Source organism: Cavia porcellus, unplaced genomic scaffold, assembly GCF_034190915.1.
Source record: "Cavia porcellus strain 051 isolate PalLab524CR breed Dunkin Hartley unplaced genomic scaffold, mCavPor4.1 scaffold_19, whole genome shotgun sequence".
NCBI classification, from domain to species: domain Eukaryota; kingdom Metazoa; phylum Chordata; class Mammalia; order Rodentia; family Caviidae; genus Cavia; species Cavia porcellus.
In genome coordinates, this window is record NW_026947502.1 from 60,719,338 (window position 1) to 60,745,987 (window position 26,650).

The 26,650-nt window shown below is 55.1% G+C and overlaps 2 protein-coding genes across 4 annotated transcripts in view; one reads left to right on the forward strand and one right to left on the reverse strand.

Moving 5' to 3' along the window:
- The window catches only part of CUNH8orf76 (chromosome unknown C8orf76 homolog), a 30,569-nt gene extending 23,063 nt beyond the window's left edge, over window positions 1-7,506 (forward strand). Inside the window, exons 5-7 of one of the 2 annotated variants that reach the window (XM_063231147.1) lie at window positions 536-668; window positions 5,997-6,178; window positions 6,944-7,506. In XM_063231147.1, the coding sequence (XP_063087217.1) occupies window positions 536-668; window positions 5,997-6,173 (310 nt within the window). In that variant the 3' untranslated portion in view covers window positions 6,174-6,178; window positions 6,944-7,506. Of the gene's footprint in view, window positions 1-535; window positions 669-5,996; window positions 6,277-6,943 lie in introns of those variants that run through there. The other variant, XM_003467389.5, reaches the window with a different exon arrangement.
- Window positions 4,490-26,348, reverse strand: Fam83a (family with sequence similarity 83 member A). 2 transcript variants are annotated; one of them, XM_023564061.2, is made up of 4 exons: window positions 25,449-26,347; window positions 21,652-21,819; window positions 19,768-19,892; window positions 4,490-5,373 (listed from the first exon to the last, which is right to left on the reverse strand). In XM_023564061.2, exons 1-4 carry the CDS (start codon window positions 25,926-25,928, stop codon window positions 5,190-5,192), a joined length of 957 nt encoding a protein of 318 aa, XP_023419829.2. In that variant the 5' UTR covers window positions 25,929-26,347; the 3' UTR covers window positions 4,490-5,189. The 2 variants fall into 2 exon arrangements, with proteins under 2 accessions (XP_023419829.2, XP_003467409.1); XM_003467361.4 differs by lacking the exon at window positions 4,490-5,373 and adding an exon at window positions 11,386-13,031 and having other exon boundaries at window positions 25,449-26,348.
- Between the last annotated feature and the right edge of the window lie 302 nt (window positions 26,349-26,650).

Consider the following 26,650-nt stretch of genomic DNA (forward strand, 5'->3'; position numbering starts at 1 on the left):
GTCATACTGACTGCAAACACTGCACATCAGTACTTCAGCTGGCCTTATTTGCTTAACTTAGAGCTAACTGAAGAGAAAAAAATCCCATGGCCAGGTCTGTACGTATCAATGTGTGAAAATAAGACTGGATTTAATGTTGCAGCAGATGTTCTGCATGCAAGGAGGCGCGGGGCGCCCGTGTGGTCTTCCACAGTGTGCTGCAGGGCCGTAGAGCCTGGGCTTAGAAGACGCCAATCCGGGTGCCTGTGTGCAAGCCTGAGGAGAAGCCTTTTACTCCAACTACTGTTCCTTCAGGCCGCCCTCGCCTTCCACGGGAAATGCGTTCGCGGTGCCATCCCTTGTGATCTTTGGAGAAGTTCAGCCCTGCTCGCTGCACATCGAGGGTGGGGATTTCTTGGGAGCAGAGTCTCTGGGGTCCAGTGGGGCTTGGAATGTGGGGTCTCTGTCTGTCACTGGTGGCCTCGGCCTCCAGCTCTGCCGCTGTGGCACTGCTCTTCTGCCCCTGAGTTGCACGGGGCCCTTTTGCGCTTTGCAGGCTTTTGCTGCAGCTCACCCAGTCTCAGCAGATGTCCTTTGCTTTGGAGAAGAACTTAAGGACTCAGCAGGAAATTGAAGACAAAATGAAAGAATTCCACTTCCAAGAGGCCACCCTGCTGCGGATCGCTGAGGTGAGTCCCCTTGGGTTTGTGGGAAAGCGGCCCCGTAAATATTTCCTTTGGCTCCAGGGCCATTTTGTAAGAAACTGTCTCCTCCATGTGGTGTCTTTTCACGCACAGCAAGATGCCAGACTGACCTCTGGAGCCGCAGCCCTGGGCACTGTATTCCCAGAGGTGCTCAGCTGTCCCGGCTGTTTCCTGCCCTTCCTTCCAGCTGTCTTCAGGGCTGCGTGTGGGTATAAGGCAGCTGGCGGGCCAGCTGTCCTGGGCGTGGGCGCGGGGCCGTGGAGAAATGCGCACGCTTTCCCTTCTTTAGGTGTCTTTGGATGTCTGTACTTAGAGGTTATTTCCCCTGAGTTAAGGTTTATTTAGGTGTCGGTACAGAGATTTTTAAGCTCTTCACTCCACTTCCTCTTGGTCTGCCATGGAAGCTTGGCAGCAGGACCTTCCCTGGAAGTCACTGCCCATGCGCATCCTGGGTCACTCTTCCCGGCTCCCAGGCTGGGATGCCATGCGTGTCTTCCTGCTCCAGGCTCTTCCTGCTTTCCCGGCTCTCCTTGACCCACTGCAGGCTCTTGTTTCTGTTTTGTTTTGGTACTAGGACTCAAACACAGCACTTGGCACTTGCCAGACAGGCATGTATGCCGCTGAGCTGTACCCCTGGCCTTCAGCACAGGCTGTCTCCCTGTCGTAGAAGCTTGCCACAGGGCCTTTGCTTGGTCTGTTTTCCTGCCTCTCCAGCATTACACTGGTGGCCCCTTGCACATAAACTCCTCTTTCCTCCCTAGAAGCTTCACTGCTGTTTTTCTCCTGTATTTCTTCCATGTGCTTTATTTTTGTCCTTTTGTTTTTGTCATTTTTGTAAATGTTTTTCCTACCTCTGTTTTTACTCCAAGGATATATACTTTACAGGTGTTAGGAAATACTACATATTTACATATAGACATAATATTTGCCATTGTGTACTTGTTTTAATGCACAGTGAGGGGATCGCCCACTGTTGTCCTGCTGCTGTGGTATTTCCCCTCCTCACGCCAGCACTGCTGCAGTCATCAAGCAGCACCTTCCCACCCCCACTCCTGCCTCCCTAGGGGTCCTCTGATCTATTCTATAAGTCTACTTGTGTTTGATGTTTAAGATAAGTGACTGGGCATGTGGTGGTGCATGCTAGGAGGCTGAGGCAGGAAGATCACTGCAACTTCCAGCCCAACCTGGGCTATGCAGTAAGTTCAAGGCCAGCCTGAGTTACAAAGTGAGACCTTGTCCCCCCAAAAGTGGAAGTATTGAATATTTAACCTTTTGTACCTGGCTTATTTTATTATTTTATTTAGTATATTGTTTTTAAGACATCCATACAGGAGTATGTCTCCAAACTTCATTCCTTTTCATAGCAGAATAATATTCATATGTGTATATATGTGTTCAAATTTTATTTATTTATGTTGATGACATGGGTTCTACTGTTTGGATATTGCAAAAATGTGGCTTTGAAGGATAGTATTCGTGTATGTTTGAGTCTGTTTTTAATATTTTTTGAGTATATATCTAAGAGTGAAATTGTTTTTTAGGAGCTGCTGAGGCATATGTTAGATTTTTAGTCTGTAATATTTACCTGATATGTGAATGGGCAGCATGACCCTGTACCCTTAAATGCTCTTTGAGTATATAATTTTTACAGATCTGATGATAGTCGGAATTTTTAAGTTAATTGTAATTATTAGCTTATTCCCTACATTGAACCTATTTTACTTAGTACCTATTTTAGTAAGTCCTTGCAGAATTATTCATGTGTATATTCATACCTTTTAGATGCCTGGAAGGGTAATCAGTGAATTAAAATGTATCAACGTTTTAAAGATTAAGTGGCCAGAAGTGATGATGCAGGCCTGTAATCTGAGCACTCAGGAGTCTGAGGCAGGAAGATTGTTGCATGTTTGAGCCCAGCCTGGGCTACAAAGTGAGCTCAAGGTCAGCCTGAACTGCATTGCAAAGACACAGGCACACACATATGCACACACACATATGCACACACACACACTTGCAAAAGTCCTTGGGCTCTGAAAGAGCACTGATTTTCCTATCCCGATAGGTTGAGCCACTTGAAATCGCCTGTATTCAGTTTTGTTAATCTATAAAAACAGCAGTTTTATATAACTCAACGTATTTCTTGTTTAAATTTACAATTTGGTAGATAAAAAGATTATATTTTTAGTATTAATGTTTACCTTGGTAACTATTAAGCTGAATAATCTTTTTCATATATTTTTGACCATTTGTATTTTGTGAAATGGCTAATTATATCTTTTCTTTATTTCTTCTTTTTCTTAGTAATTTTTAAGAGCTTTCTCTATATTAGACTCACTTTCTTTTTAATATTTTTCTAAATTTTTTTTGACACTATGGAACTTTTAAATTTTTATATGACCAAATGTTCGGCAGGTTTTTGACACCTATGAATATTGTATTTCTTTATTTTTCTTTTTAGAATTGCTCTGTTTAGCTATTACTTTTATTCAATTTTCTATTCTCTACTTTTGTTTTACTTTTGACATTAGATTTTACTGATACATTTTAGATATGCATAACAATCACATTCATCATAGCAATTTTCTATTTTTATTTGTAATTTTTTTTTGGTATCAAGGGTTGAATTCATGACCTCACACTTGCCAGGCAGGTGCTTGTGCCACTGAGCTAAAGCACTGAGCGGCCTAGTTTCCTATTGTTGAAGAAAGACTTTGTTTGTTGTTTTACCCAGCATTTAAAATCCTGCATCAGCTGTGGGGCTCATCATTTGATGTGATGTAAAGGAAAGATGAGGTGCGTGCCCAGCACGACCCGCTGCTGGGTATGGCCTGTGTCCTGAGTTTAGAGATGCTGAGATACACAGGCGAGTGTCTTGGGACCACTGAACTACCAGGATTTAATAAATTCTCTATATCTCATTGATAATTTAAAAGAAAGCCATCTGTGAAGCTTCAAACACAGCAGGAGTGTTGCTTTGTGTGTGCTGATTAGAGCTTTGGTGAACACACTGACTCTCCACGTGTGCAGGTATCTTAGAAATCCGCGCCCACCTTAGAAATCCGCGCCCACGAAAGCATGACTAAGCCTCTGCAGTGTCTGCAAGGCGGCCAGGTGGCCATCCCTACCCGGTGGTAGAAACTGCTGGGACCAGAGGTAGCTTTGCACAGCCTGCCCTGCCTGATTCTGCCCAGCAGGGAGCAGTATTGCGCCTTCCCTGGGTAAACATGCCACTTAGGACCTAAAGAAGGCTTTGGCTTGGCGGTTGGTTGGGAGTCTTGTTCTGGGTCAGGAAGGGGGTGCCCGGTTGCTGTACCTGCTGTTTGATGTTTGCTGTGCCAATGGCTTTGGGAAAGCTGTGTGAAACAGGATCTGTCGCCCCCACGTGCTGCAGTCACTGTTTGGGTACGAAAGGCTGACTCTGCCCCCGAGGCTGGATGGTACTGTCACCACAGAGGACTTCAGGGGTTCTTTTTGGTTTTTAAATATTTATTTATTTATTTATTTAATCGGTACCAGGGATCCAACTCACGACTGCCTGCTTGCAAGACAGGCGCTTATGCCGCTGAGCTAAATCCCCAGCCCTTTATCTTTAAAAAGTATACAAATCTGTATTTTTAATCTGTGTGTAGTTGTGTAGCCATGACTAGGTCTCTCTTTTTTGTACTGGGGATCCAACTCACGACTGCCTGCTTAGCAGGTAGGTGCTTCCCCTGCTAAGCTAAGTCTGCGGCCCATGGCCGTTTTGTGAACCCAGTGTTTGAACGTGTCCATCGCCTCCCCAACCCCAGCACAGCCCTGCGCCAGTCAGGCCCCTCCTGTGCCCCCCACTGCCTAGCCCTGTAACCACTGCCTCCCTCCCCGTGCTTCGCTTCAGCAGCACCTTTCGTGCAGCTGGGGTAGACGGGTGTGTGTGTGTGTGTGTGTGTGTGTGTGTGTGTGTGTGTGTGACTGGCTGCCTCGGGAGTCCTTGGGGGCCCCGTGTGCGGTGTGTCCGTGTTGGGTATGGCCTGAGCCTTAGTTCCTTCCCGGTGCTGACTGACGACACTCCGTTGCCTGGAAGACGGCACTGTGTGTGTCTACCTGTGGGTCCCGGACGGTAGCTCATGCCAGCTCAGACCCCCGGGCGGTCCCGTGGTGTCGGGTGGTTGACATCCTGAGGGACGGCCAGCAGCGGCAGCAGCACCATCCACAGGGTGACTGCATGTTTCCTGTCTGCGTTTCAGTCCGTTTGTGGTAGGTGCTGCTCATGTTCCCTGCGGGAGTTGGTTTGTGCACATGACACATCCTAACCCTTTGTCCAACCCCTGCTTTCTCCTCGCCATCTCTTCCTCCCCTTCCTGTTTGAGAAAGCTGTCTCCTTACTCCCTGTTGTCTGTCCTTTACTTTGGTCTCTACTTACATTTTGGATTTCTTATATTAGAGAAACTGTGATATTTAAGCTTGTGAGTCTGATTTATTTCATGTAACATTATGGTCTCAAGCTGCTTCCATTTTCCTCCAGATGACTCAACTTGGTCCTTCTTTATGGCAGAGAAGTACTCCGTTGTGTAAATACCACGTTTTTGTTATCCCTCCATCTCTTGATGCACATGTAGGCTGTTTCCAAGATTCAGCTGTTTTGAACTGTGTTGCTAAATGCATGAATATGGATAACTGCAATCTGATGTCTTTAACTCTTTTGGGAAGATACCTAGAAGAAGAATATGTGGGTTAATGGAATTTCAAGTTTCAGTTTTTAGAGGAATCTCCATACTATTTCCATAGCGGTCAGACCAGTTTACAACACCACCAGCAGTGTAGTAGGATTTCTTTCCCTGTGGCCTTGGCAGCACTTACTATGTGATTTTTGGGGGACAGCCCCCTTCTTTGTGGGGGGAGATGGAATCTCAGTGTTGTGCCTATTTGTAGCTTTCTAATGGCTAGCGAAGTTGAGCATTCCTTCAGATGTCCTTTGGCCACTTCTGAGAAGTGTCTGTCCATCTCATTTGCCTGTTTTCTTCCTCTTGGGAGTAGGAGAGGGGAAACACAGGGCAGAGCGCTGTGTTTGGATAACAACTTTTTTTTTTGGTGGCACTGAGGATTGAACTCAGGGCTTCACCCATGGTAGGCGAGTGTTCTATCCCTTGGGCTGTATCTCCAGCCTTTTTTATAAGTTTTAGTTTTAAAGAAGGTCTTCCTAAGATGCCCAGGCTGGACCCTGACCTTGCAGCCAGCCCTCCTGTCTCAGCTTCCTTAGTGTTGGGATCACAGGTGTGTGTCGTCATGCTGGGCTCTGCTTCCTCTGTTAGTGGGACTTATTTCCTTCTGCTACAGGTTATGGGAGAAGATATCATCCCAGAAAAAATGAAGGATGAAGTTTTCGCAGAGGCGAGGAGTGGCTCTGTGCCACTGCCTGGCCAGGTCTCTGCCTCCCTGGAAGGGTTTGAAGACAGGTGGTTCAGGAAGATCTCGAAAGATCACTTCCACAGTGAGATACAGACTGTGGCCTGAGCCAGGTAACCACATGCACCCTGCACCGTGTGACTGGGCCTCGTTTACTTCGGGTGGCATCACTGCTGATGAATTAAAAAGCATTCTTTATGTTTTGTAAAAATGGCTTCTCTCTCAGGTTATTTCAGTTTCATTTTCTTTTTAAATTTCTGTAGTCCACATCAGTATTATGTCTTCCTTAGTTTTACTGTGCATTTAGAAAATCCCTGCTGGGAAACTGTGTGAAGGAGGCTTTAGGATTATCATCTAAAATAGTCACCATGTTAAGCCAGCGTTGCCACAAGCCACATGGCTCCAGCACATTGATCAGGAGGGACCCAGAAGGCGGAGTTGGGAGGATGCGCAGTCTCTCGAAGGGTGCAGCAGGGACATGGGGCTGAGAACACACCTCACTCTGTGTTGACAGTCGGCCCCACGGTCTCCCAGGTGCTGGCCAAGCTAGGAGACTCCCAGGTCAGAGGTAGAGAATTCGTGACTCAGGCATTACCAGCTCCTGGGTTTGCGTCAGCTCCCCTCGCTTCACATCCCTGGGCAGTGACACTGGACCCATGCCGCGGGTCAGTGAGTGTCACCTTGTCCAGTGAGGCGTGCACAGTGGCCGCTGGGTTAGGAGGGGAGCTAGGGGCTGGGAGACCTCAGCCAGCTCCAGGGGGGTGGCAGCACCCTTGCCTCAAGGTCTCCCGGGGGCCCCTTGCTGCACACGGCTCCCCGAGTGCCAAGGGTCAGGACCCAGTGCTGTGGCATGTCACAGTCTGTTCCCTCCTCTTCAGGCACAGAGACCATGGCCTTCGTCAGCAGATGATTGGGATGGAAGAGGAGGGCTGGAGGAGCTCTTTGTAGCTAGAATTACCAGCAAACCTGGACATTGTGGTCTTTTATTCCATCTCGCTCAACATCGGGGATGGACCAGAGCAGTCCTGAGGACTTCCCTTGAACACACCTGCTGCCTGCCTCGTCTTCCCGTGAGCGACCCCGCACATGAAACAGAAGACTGCATGGTTAATGGGAATTTGGACTTCAGAGCTGTGAGAAAGTGTGAGGGTCCCACAGCAGCTCCCTGGGAACCCCGTGCTCTCCGCCACGGCAGCAGCCGCGTGACATGGGTTGTCAGATTTGCCTCCAGTGGTGGAGCCCGTCGCCCCTGCTCCCCACCTGCATCCTCATCGTCCAGGAGGCACCCTGGGGAGGGCCTATCCCTGTGGAGTTGGGCCACCAGCACCCCAGGAGGCTGCTGCCACCTGACAGTGCAGCTTTTCCCAAAGATGGCCTTCACTTTAGGAAGTCTTGGTCAAAAGCGCTACAAAATGAATACAAAACCAGTTTTAAAAAATTATTTTTACTGCCTTTGATGTCTAATGCATGAAAATGGTTGACAATTTTTTGAGGCCCTGATTAAAAAAACAAAAATCAAAATCAAGACAGCAAACAGAAGGGGGTGAAGTGAAGAACTCAGTGTCAGGGTAGCTGTGTGTGCTGTGGGGTTGGCCGTGGGGCTTATGCAGGCAGGCTTCCTTGGGTTCGTGGATCCGGGCACAAAGCAAGTCCACCAGAGCCCATGGAGCAGCAAGCAGCTGAGGCCGGCAGCTCCCAGTCTGTCTCCAGAGCACAGCTGCAGGGAGCCTGCCTGCCTGCCTTCCTGTCTGCCTGTGTTTCGGTACAAGGGATTGAAGCCAAGGTCTTCACACTGAGCTACATTTCCAGCCCTTTTTTTACTTTTATTTTGAGATGGGTTATATCACTAAGTTGCCAGCAGAGAGAGAGAGCACACAAAAGGCTTATCTTTCTTAACCCATTTCTCCTTTTCCTCCTCCTCATCTTCATCTTCCTACTCCTCCTCTGCACAGGCAGGCCATGCCCTCCCTCCCTGAGTGTGGCCCGCTCCACGGCCCAGCCCCAGGTTCTCAACAGCGATGACTCAGGGAACCGGGGACACCCGCTCTGGCCAATCAGTTTCTCTTGGGGGTTCAAAAGTACAATTCTTCAGGTGCCTCCGAACCTAGCAGATTCAAGCCAGAGGGCTGCTCTCCGATGAGTAGACAGAAGAACAGGATGAGTGGGTCTGTGGGAGAAATGAAGGCAATCCCCAGAGGGCAGAGGACAGAGGACAGAGGACAGAGTCGGGTGGTCTACTTTGCTGCCTCCTCCCCCAGGCTTGCTGGCCCCAGGGGCCTTTCTGAGCCCTTAGGTCTAGGCAGAATTGGCCTCCTCTGGAGGTTCACCTCCTAATCCCCGGAGCCACACATGTATTCCCTCCTTGGCAGAGGATTTGGGACTGTTAATCAGCTGACTGTCCGAGATCTCTCAGTTGCCCATGTGGGCCTGAGGCTGTCACTAGGGTCTTTGAAAATGCACAGTGGAGGCCAGTGGCTGAATCAGTGAGGGGGAGGCTGTGTTCTTAGCTTTTTAAAGACTGCAAAATGACCGTGAGCCTCGGAGTCTGTGGAATCTGAAGAGGAGGAGAAATATGGCTCATGGGGGTGCTGGGGAGTGCAGGCCTCGGTCCCAGGCCACTCTCTTTGTCTGGACTGCCATGTTCTGGAAGAACAGCACCAGAGGTCACCCCGACTGTGGGCAGAGAACCCCATGTGGGATGGCGCCTGCTGCCTCTGTCCCCAGCTGGCAGAACTTGGCCATTAGCTGCGCCCATGCTGGGCTGGCCACAGGGTCTGCACTGGACCCGACACTTGGAGGAGGAAGGCAGTGGCAGGGCCAGAAGGAGCAGCCTCCCTGGGGGGCTTACCTGTCAGGCAAGTGTACCCTGCAGATTCCTGGGGTTAGTCCTAACTCCTAGTATTTAGACATGGGGCCTTTGGTCTCCAGGACCGAGATCTGTATTACTCAGATTCTTCCTAGAAGCAGCCGCCACTGGACCAGTGAACAGAGGACGGATAAGAAGGGACTGGCTTCTGTGACCGCGGCTGTTTCGGAGCCCATCGTGAGCTTCCTGCCTGGAGGCTGATGGCTTGGAATGGATGAGCTGGTATTTCAGGTCATGTCTGAGGTGGGGAAAGAAGCTGCCAAGCTGAAGGTCATCAGGTGGGCGGGCTTCTCTCTTATCCTCTTCAGCCTTCAGCTGACTGACTGGAGCCCACATGGGGAGGGCAAGCCGCCACCGATGGGTCAGCTGTTAATCTTGTGCATAGACAAGGGCCAGGGCCCCTCAGGGCCCAGTCACACTGACACAGCTGGCCGCTGTAAGTCCAGCCCTCATCAGCCTGGCACCTGTGACACAAGCTCCTCATCCAGCATGACTTGTGTCCTTATTAGAAGTGGCCAGAACTCGGGGACAACAGAGGCAGGGGACAGGAGGAATACCCCAGCAAGAGGGTGGCCATCCTCAAGGCAAGCCGGTGCCCCTGAGGACCCAGTGCAGCTGGCAGGGCATCAGACCCTGGAACCAAGGAGATGTAGCTCCAGAGGGCACTGCCCTTTGGAACAGGGGGTGGCTGCACCCTGGGGAGCCTTGCCCGCCCCTCCCTTTTCCTCAGCTCCCCTCCTTTTTAGGCCACAGCACTGTTGGGTCTCCGGGTGTGCCCTATTCCTTTCATTGCCTTCCTGAAAAAGTGGGAGAGACCTGGCTTGTGCCACGCAAGTGAGACAAGAAAGATAGGGTCCTGAGCTGCGGCCGCTTCGCTCATGCCCACTCGGGGAGCCCCAGGAGTCCGCTTATGCCCCACCCTAGTCTGCATGGACCTGCAGGGGATGCCCTGGCCTCTTTGGGTGCAGCCATGGAAGAGCGGCTTTGGCTGCACTGCCTCCTGCCCACGTTGTGTGTACGTCCTCCTTCACCACCCCAGAGGAAGACAGGATGAGCGGCTGCCCCAGGAAGCATACACTGAGCAACCGAGGAAGGGCTGCGCCTCTGTTCACCGAGTTCACATTTCTAGCCACAGCTTCCCCGCCGCTCAGCCACCCTTTAGGAATGCTGAAGGGTGTTCACTCCGTTCACTCTGTCCAGAAAACAGCGCTTTCACTGGTGCATTTCGACCTCAGGCTGGCAGGTAAGCAGGGAGGCCCAGGTGAAGGAAGGCCTCCTCCTACCTTGGGGAGCCCAGGGGCTGCGTGTCCCTGTGCTCCGAGCGAGCTGCGGCTCACACGTGTACTCAGGGAGCTGTGATGCTGTTGTAGGCCTCCCGAGGTCCCTAGAGAGACGCTGGCTTGAGCTCTTCTGGTACAGGGCAGAGACACATGTCAGTGTGCTCTGAGGACAAGTGAACAACGTCCAGGAGCAAAGACCAAGGCTCATCCACAGCCAGTGCTCCCAGTCAGTACTGGCCCCTAGGCCTGGGGGTCAGTCCGGGGCCCCGGGACCTGGGCTCGGGCGCTCCCTGGCCGTCCCTTCCCTGCACACAACTGTCACGCCCTTTCTTCCACTCTTGTTCCTTCCGGAGGCAATCAAGGAGAGGCCTGCCCTGCTGACTCTGAGTTCTCTGTGGGGCCGGCGTTGACCCCAGGCCTGGCCTTGGCAGGTGCTGGGGAGCTCACATGGTCACAGCAACTGTTTAAGGGTGTCCTCCAGCAAGCAGGCCCAACCAAGCAGGCCCGCGGTGATTATAACCCCAGCAGAAGTCAAGGCAGACGACACCGGGTTTGGCAGGATTTGGAATCTGGCCGAGAACTTGTTCTGACCCACTTCCGGGTGTGGGAACCTGCCCCTAGCCCTTCAGGAAACATCACAGGGGCTGTGGGTCCCAGAGGTCATTTCTGTCATCGGAGGCAGGATCCCGGAGGAAGAAGACCTCGCACCTCAGTGGCTTCGGTGGCACAGGCCGTCTCTTATTATGAACGCGCTATGCGTTGGCGGGGCAGAGTCTGCTGACTGTGGTCACCCGGGCACTGGGTCCTGCTGCGGGGCCCCTGCACATCGAGCTGCACCTGTGTCCCCAGCGCCTTCCTACAGGCTTTGCCTTGTGCTTTCCCACTGCCCCACCTGCTGCCCACCTCAGGCCCCAGAGAGGAAACAGCACATTGGTCAACAGCCAGTGAGGACTGAGGAGACGCTGCTGGGGGAGGCAGATGGGCCTGGAGCTTGCAGCCCAGCTGGCCTTCCTGAAACCCAGCTCACACCACTCAGCCAGTCTGGTGACTGCCCAGATTCCAGATAGGCGGGAACCGTCTCAAGGGGGCGCTGAAAACACATTGGGAACCAAAGGGGTGCTAGAGTTTTAGTTTTTGTTCATCGTAATCTTTGAGGAATTAAGGAAACAGTGAGGATAGGAACAGAATTTATAAGAAAGCAGACGCAGATGCCACTGCCTAACACTGGCAGAAATGTTAGGAATGGGAACAGGGCTGGATGGGCTGAGGGAGGCTTCCCTTGCTAAGTAGGATGGGGTGTCATGTCACACACTGCCCTGTCCTGGAGGGCACACAGGGAAAGGCTCCCCAGGCCTTAGCACTGCCCGCCCTGGCTGCTAGGGAGTGCACAGAGCCATGAGCTGAGATGACATGGATGGCAGAGGGCAGACACGGGCCTGGCACCGCTGCCTGCCACACGCATGGCTGCTGCCCTCCCTAGTTGTGAGGGTAGTGTCACTTTCCCGGGAGCAACAAACCACAGGGCCCTTGAGAATTCAGCGTGGGTTCCTTGGGGTCGGCAAGCCAAGGGAGACCCCGTTCTACAGTTGGCGGCCATCCAGGGACAGCCGGTCTCTTCCGGCTCACAGGGCTGCCCTGGGGATCGCCACAGAGCCGTTTCAGACTCCAAACACTGAGTCCTGAGTCCTTGACTCTGGACCCTTGGGCCCCCTCGAGGCTCCGTGGAGCTGGGCCTGCTGACCTGGCCCATCCACTGACTCCCAGACTCCTGGGCTCACTCTGTGCCTGCTGACTGCAGGTTCAGGTGGCCCCGTATAGAGATCATATCCCTAGTTCACAGGGGTACCCCAGTGCTGGCGTTTACAGGGATGAGTTTCCCCAGCTCTCCCAGGGACATCCAGCATGTTCACAGACCCTCTCCCACTGCTCTGAGTTCCTGGGAACCTGTAAACAGAAACCCCAATCTATCACCTGTGCTGCAGTGCCTCAGTTTACCCATTGGTAAACCATGGGCTGCCTCTGCCCCTTCTTACATTTTGGAGCCTTGAGGACCATGACCTTTTAAAGCTCTGGAGGCTGTGACACTATGATTTTGTTTCTAGCTCGTCCAACCTCCCTCAGCCCTTTGGAATGAGCTGCATGGGCCAAGCTAGGAAGGATCTCACAGACCAGCAGAGGCTGACAGGACTCAGGGGAAGCAGGTTCAGCACTGTAGAGCAGAAGGTGAGGTCTTTGAGCGGGGAACCCAGGAGCACAGACCTGGCCTGGGGACAGTGACGGGGACACGGGCCCCTTCAGAAGTGAGGTGAAGCCTGTAGAAAGGGCCTCCAGACGTGCGTGGCCCTGGATACCAGGCCTAGCTGCTCCAGTTGCAGCCCAGTGGGGCGGTAAGTGTTGAGGTTGCTGTAGGGGGTAGGCGGGGTCCTGGGGGAGAAGAAGGGCTGTGGGGTGGGGGTTCCCCAGGGGCTGTGGTAGGGCTGATACCTGGGGGGCTGGGCTGGGCTGGGGGTCAGGGGAGAAGTGGGCCCCGACCAGGCAGACGGTGTCTGCTCTGGGGGGTTGCTGCCCACCGACGGGCTGCTGAAGGGGTTGGAGGACGTGCGGTCACTGGTGGAGCGGCTGTCACTGCTGAGGTGGCCGTTAGAGGTGCTGGGGACAGCCCTGGGCTGCAGTGGGGCCGCTGGCCGGGGGGACTTGAGGCCCATCAGGGGCTTGGAGGAGGCGTAGAGGTGGCGGAACTCTTCCTCGAACAGCTCCACCGCCTGGCCCGTGAACTTGCAGAGGATGTTCCGGTGCACATGTCCGCAGAGCCAGGAGAAGCTGTGGGGGAAGAGGAGGGGAGCTGACAGCAGGATCCTGGGGCTGCGAGGGGGGCAGGAAGGGCTCCTGGGCAGGGCCATGCTCCCCTCACGGGCTCCTGGCATCCTGACAGGAGCGCTGTTACCTGAACCCGGGTTGACTGTTTCATCCCCTCTTGCAGATGATTAATCCCCGGGCCTAAGATGTGTGTTCCTGTGTACAATTCCCGATTCTTTTCTATCGCTTAGGGAAACTCATCTCACCCCTACCCAGACCTTTGAAACCAGGTGACAGCAGAGACCATGGGGGCATTGTTGGTCCCTCTCCATGTGGGCCACATGGCCCTGGGGTGGGGCAGGGTGGGAAGACAGAGGGGACCGGGTCCCCAGTGGGGACAGTGCCAGAGTGTAGCTGAACAGGGCCACAGGGGTGGGGCAGCAGCCTGGATTCCAGCCCGCCCAACAGGGCAGGCCTGAGCAGGACCTGAGAACAACCAGGCTTTGTGCAAGCCTCTCCCTCCCAGGGCACCCGCACCCCACAGAGCCAGATGCTGGGTGATGGGGCACAGGCACGTACAGCGATCCTGGGAACGGGCCTGGGGAGACCCCTCTGCATGTCCTCCCAACGCCGGCACAGCTGCCCAGGACTCCCAGCACCATCAGCCTGCTGCAGACTGGACCCCATCACGCGTTTCCCCCTGCCTGGGCACTTGGAGCCTTGTTCTGACCTCCCCTCCCCACGGCCCCACAGGAACACCATTGCCTTCAGTGTAACCCACCGCTCCCCTCTCGGCCCTCCTGCGGCCTTCCCAGGACCCCAGCAGGGCACTGGGAGTCCTGTGACCACAATTAAGAGTAACATTTTATGCACTCTTCCAAGTAAATATTCCAGTGTGAGCTATTTTAGCTTATGTGTGATCTCTGAGGTTTCTACGCTCACAGTGTTACATTGCCAGGAGGCTCCCCCCAACCCCGTTAGTCCAGGCGGAACTCCCCTCTGCCAACCATGTGGCACCCCAGGGCACTGTCTCATGGGATGAGGGCGCCCTGCACATACTTCTCTTGGACATACACCTAGGAGAGGCACTGCCGAGTTATAAAGCGGCCCCTCAGCCCCAGGAGAAAACACCAGATTCCCCGAAGAGACTTCTCCCCGTCTGTGACCCCAGCAGGGTACGAAGACCCTGTGGTTCCAGGGTGGGACCACAGCTCTGCTTTTTATTTATGTGCTGGTTGAAAAGGTATAAAGCGCACTGAGAAAAAGGAATTGTGAGATGTCCTAAATTTACTGGAGGGGTTTGGGGAGGCCAGTCTGAGGGAGGTTAACAGTCACAGCGGGGAACAGGAAGGGACCTCGCAGGTTCCCAAGCCCCTCAGGGCTGCAGCCCGAGCTTGTGGGACCTTGGCCCAGGCCTGGTCCTCTGGATGGCTGTGTCTGTAATGGTTCAGGAGAGCTCTGGCTTCTGGGAATGTAGATGAGTGCAGTCTCCAGGGTGGGGGGCGGGATGGGGGAAGCCAGTGGGCTGATGTTTAATCAGACTCGGAGCTGGGTTGCAGCTGTTTGATGTAGCAACCTTTTATGGTCAGTAATTTTTTGAGTTTTATTTAATCACTGCTTACCCAGTGGTGTAAAAGAAGCTCATCTGTGTTTTCTTACTAAGAGTTTTGAGGTTCGTTGTCTTACATGCGGCCTTTTCATCTATTGGGAGTTGTTTTTTTAGGGTGTGCACACTGGGAACCCAGTTTTCCACACGGGGAGTTACTGCTCCTGCTCCCTTTTCCCTGCTAGTCCCACATGGAGGGGTCTGCATCTTTATTTGTCCCTCTTGTCACTTTGTCCTCCTCTTCTATGCCGCATCCCTGTGTTGCTACAGTGGTGCACTAAACCACCCTGCTGAGTCCCCCCAGGTGACCTGGGCTCGTTGTAGAGAGATACATATGAGGTCAGATCGAAAGCTAGAGAATGTCCAGGTTAAAGGTAACACTGCCACCCACCCCGGGAACGTCCCTCACACCGGGCACCTGAGCCTGAGTTTCCTGGCACTCTCGGAAGCGGTTCTGGACACCCTCTTTCATGCGTGTGGTCAGTTGTGCCATCGTGGCTGCCTCGATGTCCTTGACCACACATTTACGTTTCTTGGTCACCTTGACTCTGGGAGGAGCCGGAAGTCACACAGTGCGACGTCTGACGAACCAGGTGGCCGTGGGCACCCGTGCGCTCGTAGCCTGCCTCTCTGCAGAAGGCCCTGGGCCACTGTCCTCGCCACAGACTGATCACACCCAGCACAGACCGTCACGGAAGAAGACGCCAGAGCTGCTCCAGGAGGTGGTGAGGGCAGGGGGACCAGCTTGTATGTGTGGGGCTCTGAGGGCTGGTGGGCGCCGCGCCTCCTGCTGTCTAGTAGGTCTCTGTGACTCGAAACCTCAGGGAGTATTTTGGTCACGCCACACACATAGTCCGGCGTCCCTTATTTTTGTTTTGTTTCATTTTCACCAACTTCTGGTCGTCTCCCACTAAACTAATTTCACACACACCCTCCCTCCCCTCCCCCATAGACGTGGGGCAGCATGGGAGGTTCCAGTCCTGAGCCACACAGTCAGCTGGACCTAGCCCCATCCTTCCCTCCTTCTCTCCCTCCCTCCCTCCTTCCCTTTCTTCTCCCCTCCCTCCTGCTCTCTCCCTTCCTTTTCGCCCTGTAGCTGTGGCTCTATAGCTGTGGTAACACGTCAGACCCTATTCCTGTACTCCATACCAAGATGCAACGGAGGACCAGCAGATCAGTGCAGCCTCTGCCCACACATCAGTCACAATTTTGGCAAAACAAGTCCACAAATAAATAATTCAGAATCTCAATGAGAGGAAGTCACACAGCACAGCAGGACAACACGATCAGAGGTCTCTGAGGTGACACTGAAAGCTGCCAGTGCACGGTGAGGAGTTAACAGGTCTGAGCACAAGCAGCCTGTGCAAAGGCCCTGGGACAGGTGTGGGCATGGGAGAGAAGACAGAAGCACTGGGAAGGCTGTGCTTCCCCCATGGCTCTGGTGCTGTGCTAAGCAAAGTTGGAAATGATTCATTCTGCTTTGTCTTATGGTCTTGAGACCTTTCTCTCTCTGGGAGAGCAAACCTATGATAGAGTGGCAGGTCAGGGCAGGAGCCCATTAGAGGGCTGTGCCATTATCGTGCTGGTTCCCAGGCCTGATCCTGCCCAGGAAATTTTTCCCTTCTTGCGACCCAACTCCAGTCAGTGGCACTGACTGCCCCTTGGCTGGCGTGAGGGGTGCCAAGCCGTGTGGAGGGCAGGCTTCCTTCTGCCTCTGTGCCCTGGGGCAGCACAGCCTGGGCTACGACGTACTCTGCACTTAGGTGATCTTTCTTCAGCCAGGCACTCTGGGAGGCAGGAGGATCACAAATGCGAGTCCAGCCTGGGCAACTTAGTGACCTAGCAAGACCCTGATTCAAACTAAAGAATAAAAGGGCTGGGGAGGTAGCTCAGTGTGGAGGCCCAGATTCCATCTCTGTGCCGTGAAACAGCAAAGCAGTAATAATAAAAACTGTCTTCCCTCACTTCCATTTCATTAGGGAGGTTGTCTATAACTGTAATTTCCTCGGAGCTCCTGTAGGACGAGGGCTGAGGAGCCCTACCCGCTCCACCCTTCATGGCGTGGCTGGGGGTGAGGTGAGGCGGGGATGTGTTTCTCCTTTGCTTCTACACTAACCAGCCCTCCATAGAAAGCAAGACATACTCAGGACCTTGCCGCCATGCATAAACGAAACCAGCGTGCAGACAACATGGTGGCATGGTGGCATCACTCTGTACAAGGGCTTGAGGCTGGGTGGGCAGGAGGTGTCACCTTCCATGGTGTAGGCCATTCTCAGAATCAACGTGAGCACCTGCACCCAGGTAAGAACACCCTCCTGGGGCGGCTGTGTGTGTGTGTGTGTGTGTGTGTTGGGGGTGCCTTGTCCCCACTGCCACCTTGGGGCGCGTGGTCCCTTTCCCTTCGGTGAGGAGAGAGGTGCAGAGTGGGGCCGGAATCAGCAGGGCCTGCCTTGCTTTCTTGGGCCCATCATCTGCAAGAGGCCAAAGTGAATGCGACACCAGCTGGGATTAGAAGGCGGAATGGTTAGCATCTGGGGAGCCCCAGAGCTGTTTCCCACAGGGCGCTGTGAGGCACCAACCTGCCAGCACAGGCCTCCCTGTCCCCTAAACTACTCCTGTCACTTCTCATCAGGTGACAGTTAACAGGAACTTGTTTCTCTGCATTTTATCTCTGTGGCTGTATCCAGGTGGGCCCTTTCTCCCAGCTCCTCTCTGGCCTTCCATGGATTAAGGGGCTGGCCAGACCCCAGTTTGATGCCTTTGTCTAGAGGTGGAGGAAGGGAGCTGCACCTGGTTGCAGGGCAGGGTCCTGAGGGCTCAGCCATGGGACTGTGCCTCACCCCTTCCCACCTGGCCTTGCTTGCTGGCTGGCATGAGCAGCCCGGATTGCTGCGCACCCCAGACCCCTTCCTCTCCCTGCCCCCTCTCAGGCCAGTGCATGCTTGGGAACCTCAGGAGCAAATATTCCTCCCCCACTGGATTTTCTCAGCGACTTTTGTCACAGCAACAAGAGCTGACTGACCGAGACTCCCATCGTGTGTAGTGCTCAGGGGCCCTGGGAGGTCCAAAACTGCCCATGGTGACAGCCTCATCTTAGCTTTGCAATGAGGCCTCGTGACTGAGAGTTTGTGGGCATGAGAAAGTCATTTAAACACATCTAAACTTTGACCTGGGGGGACTCAGTCATTTAAGAATGGGTTGCACCGGGGGCTGCTCCAGGGGCACCCGTTGTGATCGCATCCCCAGTCCCAGTGACTCAGCACTGCCGGCCACTTCACCTTGCAGAGTCAGCGTCTGAGCTCCAGGAAAGACACCCAGAGACAGTCAGCCTCCTCGAGAGCCGGCAGCGACAAGGCAGGAAAAACCCGGAAGCGTCACCAAGGGCACAGTGCATGGACACGTGGCTCTTGCCCACTGCGGGATGGTGGGAGATCATCCGAGGCCCTGACACACTGTGCGAAAGACCCCGTCACAGAATACTACATGTTGTGTGATTGCATTTAGCAACGCACCCAGTACGAGTGCCAAGGGGTGGCTGCTAGCGATGACAGTGGCTGGAGAAGGCTTGTGGGTTCCTCACGGGCCGTGGAAACACTTCTGAGCTAGCTGAGGGGGACAGCTGCTCTAAAGGCCATGGACCTGTCCATTTGAAATTGTTTCATCCTATGGGGATTTCGCTGTCATAATAATTTTTAGAAAAGCAAGAATTCCTCAGCTAAAGTCTCCTGACTTCAGGTGTGGCTTCACGGATGGGGCAACAGCCCACACTTAATAGAAAGCTTCTAAATAAAAATGCGATGCCTTGAGGATGGCTAATGCTTTCCGGAAGGCCACATGTTTGTGGCTTGGACCCTGGGAGACATCAGGTCTGACCCAGGATGTCAGGCGGTCGGCACTGCTGGGACAGGCAGAGGGTCAGACCCGTGCAGGGATTGGAGCAGGAGTTACCGTGGGGTGAGCATGTGCATGTGTGCGTGCGTGCGTGCGTGCGTGCGTGTGTGTGTGTGTGTGTGCGCGCGCGCGTGCGTGCGTGTATGTAACATGTATGTGCAGATTCAGACAAAACCCCCCAAACTGCTGGGGATTTGGCTCAGCGGCACAAGCGCCTGCCTGGGAAGCACAAGTTCATGAATTCCACCCCCAGGACCAAAACAAAACAAAACAAAAACAAATAGAATCTAAACAGATGCTTGTCTGAAGGAGACATGCCAAGCGCCAACAAGCCTAGAACCTCAACATCCTTAGTCTCCGAGAAATGCAAGCCCAAGAAAGACAACGGCTAGCAAGCCCTGCCCAGGACCAGGAACCCGGAACCCGCACACGTCGCTGTAGGGAACAGCGCAGCCACTTTGCAGTAAAAACCGTTCAATTCCTCAAAAGATTAAAATGACTGTGAGTTATCACCAGAGAAGTCCCCCATGGGACACGTGCTTAGGAGAATCAACAACTTGGATCCACAGGGAAGTGGTAGGTGCGTGTCCCTAGCATAGTGTCACAGAGGGGAACAGCACAGACACCCACTAACTGATGGGGGCATGTCCCCCAGTGACGCAACCTTGAAAACCTCATGCTCAGTGGGAGAAGCCAGCATGGGAGACTATGTGTTAGGATTCCGTTCATATGAAATGCCCATAAAAGAGACAGAAAATACATTGGCGGTGGCCCAGTGAACCAAGGGCAGGGGGTGCTGGAGGGAAGGAGGAAACAATGGCAGATGCCTGACGAATTCTTTGCTAGGATGAGGTCACTGCCTTAAAGTGGATGGTGACGGGAGCACCACAAGGAATGGGCGTGTGTGCTGGCAGCATTGTGCACTTTACGTAGGTAAATTAATGAAGCTCAGTTCACTATATTAAAATAATAAACATTAGAAATGAGATGGAGCACACCCTGCACAACAGAGCAAATTGGATCATGTGTCTAATTATGTGTAAGAGATCTGAAGGAGCAAAAGGGGTCCATGTCCAGTTGCAGTCAGGGAAAACTGAGGCACTTGGAGAAGCCTTCTACCCCGAAAGCCCACATTTCCTGCGTCCCAGCCATCCGTGTGACAGGCTTCAGCTACAGCCAGAGAAGGGCTGCCCAGGAAATGTCGGAGTATGCATGGGGATTGGTCTGCACCCCGCTGGCCCCAACGGCGGCCCCTGCGCTCACCTGTACGATCCCGACAGGACGAACCTCCAGTCTGAGATGATGAACTTCTCCTGGATTTGCCCCGCAAACTTCCTGCCTGACTTGGCGCAGTACACCTCTCCCTGCACACTCCGGATGCAGATGTTCTGTGGGGAGAGGGCAGGGAGGTTCTTACTGACCACACGTGCACAGGTGCACCTTGGAGCTACAGGTGAGCCGGCACCTCCAGAGTCTGACCGCGTCCCCTCTGGGATGGTGCTGGGAGCAGGGCTTCGAGGGCTGATTCAGAAGCTGCCCCAAGGAGAAGACAGCCATCTGTGAACAAGGCGTGGGCCCTCACCAAACTCAAACATGCCAGCCCTCGACTGCACAGCCTACAATCTCAGCATGGTGAGAAATAACTATCTGCGTTTTATAAACCATCCTGACTGTGATATGTGTGAAAGGAGCCTGAGCAAGCTCAGACAATTTGCACAGGAGAAGGTCTAGAAGGATGTCCAGCTCTGCTTGGTGGGATTACTGACCCTTATTTTTTCCTTAGCTGAATATTCTAAATTTCCTCTGTTGTCCTGGAATTCGCTGACAATGAAAAGAATGAAGAGAATAGAATTCAATCAAGACAAATAATAAAAGAAAGACAAAGGCTTGATGGCCACAGGGCCCCTAGTCCAGGCCTCTGTGGACCCCAGGTCTCCCAGCCCTGCCTGGTAAGTAGCTTTAGTGACACGAGTGCCTGACCCAGAGTCGCTCAGAGGATGGCCCAGTGTGGCCAGAGGGCTGGCTCTGCAGGCCCCAGCACCCTGGTAGCCTAAGAAAAGGAGCATCCATCACTCAGTCCAAGCTTTCGCCATCCTTTACCTCCCCCGAGGCACCTGCTGCCCAGTCCTCAGCAGAGCCTGTGGAAGGCAGGAGGGGCAAAGGGCAGCTGAGGTGGGGGGTCCTGTCCCGGGTGGACAGGAGGAGGTGCACTGCCGCTCTGAGGCTTGCAGGGCCGGGCAGGCTCCGGGAAGGAAGCACCAGTGGTGCCAAGAAACTTCTCCCACTTCTCTGTGGCCTCTTCCGGTGAGGTGGGGAGGGGAGAAGAGGACCCTCCGGTGCGGTCAGTGTGGGCCAGAAGGTGAGGCCAGCAGTGGTCTCCTGGCCCCCTGCCAAGGCAGCATGGCCCCAGCTAACACTCAGCAGACCAAGTGTTCTCGGACTAGGCCTGTGGCCTGGGCGGGAGCCCTGAGCTCAGCTCTCTCCTGTCAGTCTGCGTGAGGGGCTGTGCTGCCACCCCTGGAGGACCCCGGGGCTACATCAGCTCTTTGGTCAGGGAACCTGCTTTAGACAGTTTTCCACGTGGCCTCAAAGCTGCCCTCCAGGCTGTGTGGCTAATTAAACTCTTACCACTGGGTTTCTTTTCTCCCTGGAGAAGGCAGTGGGGCCTTTGGTTCAGTCCCGGAGCACTAACCCCCTGTTGGGGCCAGGGAATTTTTTTTTAGACAGCAATCTGGGGCTGGCTTTGAACGCTGGGTAGCCCGGATAGGCCTCACATTCCTGGTCTCCCCGCCTTAGCTCTTGACTGCAGAGGTCAGAGGTATGTGCCGGGGAGCGCCAGGCCCGCCGGTGGCCCTGCCCTGGGAGACGCACCTCTGGTCTCCTTGCTGACTTGATAGGACCAGAGGCTGTGTGTGTGTGCCGAGGACATTCCCCCAAGAGTCCCAGGCACCCGACACTTCCCGTGCTGTGTACCTGGCAGGTTATGAACAGAAATGACGGAAATCTTCAGGTCCCCTCTAACAAATCTGGCAGATCCTCCCACTCTGTTTTCCTGTCACTACTGAATGGGGGCGTTTATCATGACAGTGTGGCCTATTCTGCCCTGACTGATACAAAGCTCCCCCAGGGTCCCACCAGGGCTCCTACCTTGAGGTGGCTGTCAGAAATCTGGACCTTGTCACACATCTCCTGGAAGAGCTTTGTACCTCGTTGGTCCAGGAGCACACAGACTAACACCCCACGTTTGTTGGCTGCCTCTAGGATGTCACAGAAGATCTCCACATCGGTGAACACATCCATCAGGATGGCCAGGACCTGAGCAGAAGGCTGCGTCACCAGAGAAGCCAGGACTGGCGCTCACGGTCTTGGGAGTGTTCCCAAGTCCCAGGGGGCCTGGACAGTGGGCAGGGAGAGGGAGGCCAGGGAGACTGGCGCCCCCTACCCCACCCCGTTCAGCCCCAGCTCCTCTCCTTCGCCTGTGCCCACAGTGGACAGAGGAGAGAGGTTAGCAGAGGAGCACGAAGAAGGCAGAAAGACAAGCACAGGTCTTGCAGGCACATGGGGAGAAAGAACGGACACCACGGCTCCTCGCTGTGTGGAGCTGAGGGCAGGCCGCGGTCGCTGGTTAACAAGTGTTCTGAAGCCCCAGTGCCCTTGCAGCAAGACGCTTCCGTGCTGTGTACCTGGCAGGTTATGAACAGAAATGACGGAAATCTCCAGGTCCCCTCTAACAAATCTGGCAGATCCAACAAGAGGTGCCATAAATAAGCTGGACCATAAATCAGTCCCAGCAGGACGAAGGAGACCTGCTCCACGACAGCCAGCAGTCACCTTGTAGCATGAATGTGTGGAGAAAGCTCTGAGGTACCCAGTGACAGGGACACAGGAGGTCCCTGCTGCCACCAGCAGCACCCCATTCCGCCTGCCCTCCATCAGCTGCCCAGGGCCACGGCTGTCAGGGTCTGTAGTACTCTAAAGAGAACTGGACCAGGTCCTGCTGGACTCCAGAGAAGCAGCCGTGCTTCCTGCGCTCCTAGCCCATGGTTTCTGAGCTGGAGCTGCAGCACCCAGCTTGCTAACCATGGGGAGGAGCTCGCCTGAAAAGGGAGCTGGCCCTGGGGGGACGCAGCCTGAGCTCCCAGACTGAGGGGGAGGCCACCTGCGGGAACTGCACCCGCCCCCGGCCTGTCCAGGCCTCCTGAATCCAGGCACCTGGGAAACCCTGCCCCATGGAGGGACACGCTCCAGGGAAGTGGGACCCAGAACTCTGCTCCTACCCTTTCCCCTCCTCCGTGTTCCTTCGTGATGGGCGGCAAGCATAGCAAGTCGAGTCTCGGCGGCAGCCCCCCTGTCCAGGTGTCTGCCTGTCTGTCCCTCCATCTGTGCACACCAGACAAGCATGGGGGAAGGAGAGTTAAGGAGGGGTTTCCCACTTCTGTTCCCTGCCTGCTGGAGCTCGGTCATCTAGCTTCCACTCAGACTCCCTGATGGCCCTGTGCTGGCCTGACAAACTCCCCAGACCTTCTGGCCACGGGACTCTGATTCCTGTCTTAACTTAGCTCAGCTGTTTCCAAGAGCTTCCGATTTTGTGGGAAAAACGTGCCACATTGGAAACCAAAACTGGAAACTTTTGAAACAGTTCTATTAGTTATTTAAAAGTTTAATGATAACCCATTGCCTCTTAGCATAAAGTAACACACACACACACACACACACACACACACACACACACACACACACCATCATATGCCTGCATTGCCTGTGTCTTTGGCGCCATTGGGGACCAGGCCTCATTCATCAGGGGCATGGCTCCGTTCTGAGTGCTCGAGGTGCCCAAGCTGCCCTGTCAACACCCGTGCTATCTGTTGTGGATTTGTGATGTGCACCGCCTCCATAGTGACACGTGGCCAGGATGCAGAGCCCCATAGAACCCTCAGCTGGGAAATGCTGTCCCTCCTGGGCCACCTTTCTTCCCTCTTCTTGGGGTCCCACAGAGATCCGGAAAAGGCTGGAAGATGTCAAGAACCAGCGGGCCCGGCCAGCCAGGGCGGACTTCAGTGACAATGAGAGTGCCCGGCTGGCCACAGACGCCCTGCTGGATGGGGGCCCTGAGGCCTACAGGTGGGTGCTCAGCCAAGAGGGCGAGGTGGACTTCCTGTCCTCACTGGAGGCCCAGTACATCCAGGCCCAGGCCACAGAGCCCTGCTGCGCCCCAGAATCTCTCAGAAGGACCACAGTGTCTCCTCTCCTCCAGAGCCTGGGAGCCTCCGCACCCCCTAAGCTTCATGCTTGCACAGCCCGCCTCTAGAATTCCTCCCCCACCCCTGCAAATTCCCACCTGGCCTTGGGCACCCATCCGGGAAGCCACCTCTTCCAGGAAGCCACCTTCCTGGTGCTCCCACTTCAGATCCTGAGCTACCTGAGCCTGGGCTGAGGCCCACAGCGTCCTCTGGCCTCCTCCCCGCTCAGGGGCTGGCAGAGGCTCCCCCTGCTGCCATCTTGGGCTGCCAGGAGCGCAGGCACCCGAGTGGGAGTTATGTGAGGCAGATTCCTCCGATACCAAGCGGAGCTCCTTGAGCCAGCGCTGGTGCACTGTGGGCCAGGCCTGGGAAGCGGAGGTGCTCCCTCCTGCAGGGAGTGAGACCTGGGCTTGCCAGAGGTGTGTGCTGCCCAGGTGACCCAGGTGACCAGGCAGCAGGCAGCCCGCCCAGCATGTGTGTCAGCTTCCTTGGCTGCCCCGGCAGGGGAGCGAGGCGCACTGCTCTGAGCAGCCAGCCCAGCACTGCCCAGTGCGCCTTTGCTTTCAGTTTCCTTCAACTCTGTCCCTCAGCCCCTCCCCTCACAGCGTCCCCACCCCATGGCTCTTCCAGAACCCTAAAACGTCACACAGTAATGACCCCAGGAGGGGATTTGGTTAGGAGATAGAGACCCTCACAGAGAACCCTCATGAGTTCAAGGCTAGGCACAGTGGCACACACCTATAAATCCCAGTGCTCGGGAGGCTGAAGCAAGAGGATCAGCCCAAGGCCAGCCTGGGCTACAGAAGCGAGTTCAAGGCTAGCCTGAACTGCGTAAAGAGACCTTGTTTCAAAAAAGCAAAAAAAATCAGAAAGAAAAGAGCTGAAACAACAGCATGTGTTTTCTGAGTTCTTTCAGATGTCACAGAAGAACTAATTGGGTGGGGACAAGATTGGCCTTTCCGAGGACCATCTCCCTCCTTTGGGGCCCGCTTGTGCCCCTGTCTTTCTGTGGCTTTGGAATACGCGTGGGTGTCCAGAGCTGAAGGATCTGTTGTGCCCTGGCTGGGATGAGCCCCCCACGCCCTGGGAGTCCTGCCACGGGTGGAAGCGGCCACCCTGGGCCGAGGATAGGGGGTGCTGGACTCTTGGCCACCTGTCTCACTGAAGGACACTGACCAGTCTTGGACCCCACAGTGTCCCTGTGGGCTGGCAGATCTCAGGACGGGGGACAGGGTGTGCCTTGCTGGAAGCATCGAAGGAGACACTTAACCTGGCCCGGGGCTCAGAAAAGGCTTCCCGGGGTGGCACTGGTGGGGCAAAATAGGGGAGTCAGGGGTGAGGTGAGCCAAGGGGGAGGCAGGCACAGCCTGAACCAAACACGGGGTGAAGAATTGGGCACAGCAAGACGGGGAGGATGTGGGAGTCACGGGGGCTCGGAGCAGGCGAGGTGGGGCAAAGGCTCTGCTGCTGCCAGGCCCAGGCTGACTGCAGACCCACTGGAAGAGGGGCTCAGCAGGACCCAGCCCCAGAGCTGCTGTGAGGGACAGAGGAGCAGCCACCTGGCTATGGGGTGGGGAGTCAGCAGCCAGGGCAAGGGAAGGACAACTCCCTGGCTCCAGCTTCCGCCCATCTTCTGGCCTCTAACCAAACTGCTCCACCAGCCCCGACCCCCTGCCCGGGAGCCCGGGGCTCCACCTCGGTCACCTGGCAGCTCCGGGAGATGCAGCGGCGGATGAGGTCCCTGATGTTGCTGTGCCTGTCCGTCTGGAAGTACACGGTGGCGCTGGACTTCTCCTGCAGGTAGGGCTTTTCAGCCGAAGCCCAGGCAGGCGGCAGGGCAGGTTCTCCACCCTCGGATGCTGCAGGGAAGTAGGTCCCCGACTGGAGAGAGCAAGAGCCCAGTCCCTGAGGCCCACCTTCGCCCACCCCCATAGGTTCTGGGGCGCAGCAGGGCTCTGTGGCCTGGGCCTGGATGTACTGGGCCTCCAGCGAGGACAGGAAGTCCACCTCACCCTCTTGGCTGAGCACCCGCCTGTAGGCCTCAGGGCCCCCATCCAGCAGGGCGTCTGTGGCCAGCCGGGCACTCTCATTGTCGTTGAAGTCCGCCCTGGCTGGCCGGGCCCACTGGTTCTTGACATCTTCCAGCCTTTTCCGGATCTTGCCCACGTGCCTTGACCAGCTCATGCCCACCTGTCCTTGGTTGTGGAGTGGGGGCCAGTGCTGGAGCCCTCCCAGCTGTGAGAGAGGCCACTCCAAGAGCAGCCCTGCTCCAGCACTCCGGGGTAGCTGCCCACTCCCCGGGGCTGTGCAGTGGGCACCTGTCACCTCCTGAGTTCTCTCCTGAGCAGGGCTCCTCGGGGATCCTCACCCGCAGCGGAAGGACTGGCTTATCTGAGACATCGCCCTGCCCACAGGCCCAGGGCTGGCTCACCCCGAAGCTTGGCACACCACCTGGGATGTTTCCTCTCCTCCAGCCTGGGCCGAGCAGGCTTTTCCACTCGAGTGGTTGCACAACTCGCCCTGGACCTGCAGCCCTGCAGGCGTCTGTCACAGAGCAGGGAGCCGCCCTGCACCCCCAGTCCAGGGACGGATGGGCCCAGGGAGGACCGTCCAAGGCCCTGTCCCCTCCCCTGCACCATGGCTCAGGGGGAGAATGCCCTGTGGGAAGCCATCTGCGCCCACAGCGGAGGAGGAGCCTGCAGCCAGGCTGGGGAGGGCCGCGCCCCATGCCCCTTTCCCCTGCCTTTCTCTTGTTTCTGCCTTGCAATTGACACAGCCACGCCTGGCGAGGGTCAGCTTCCAGCGCCATGGAGGTGTCTGAGGTCTGGGGCATCCGTGGGGACCCCAGACTCCATTCTGCTGGGACCTGAGGGTGGCGGAGCAGCACCTGTCTTGAGTCTTCCTGG

What these genes read in the sequence shown, in the direction of transcription:
- Fam83a (XM_003467361.4), bottom strand. Translation starts at nt 25,928, where the DNA reads ATGAGCTGGTCAAGGCACGTGGGCAAGATCCGGAAAAGGCTGGAAGAT. An exon ending in GCATCTCCCGGAGCTGCCAG is followed by an intron (nt 21,820 to 25,448) that starts GTGACCGAGGTG and finishes CCTTCTGCTCAG; the next exon opens with GTCCTGGCCATCCTGATGGA. An exon ending in GTCCTGTCGGGATCGTACAG is followed by an intron (nt 13,032 to 19,767) that starts GTGAGCGCAGGG and finishes CTTCCCCCACAG; the next exon opens with CTTCTCCTGGCTCTGCGGAC.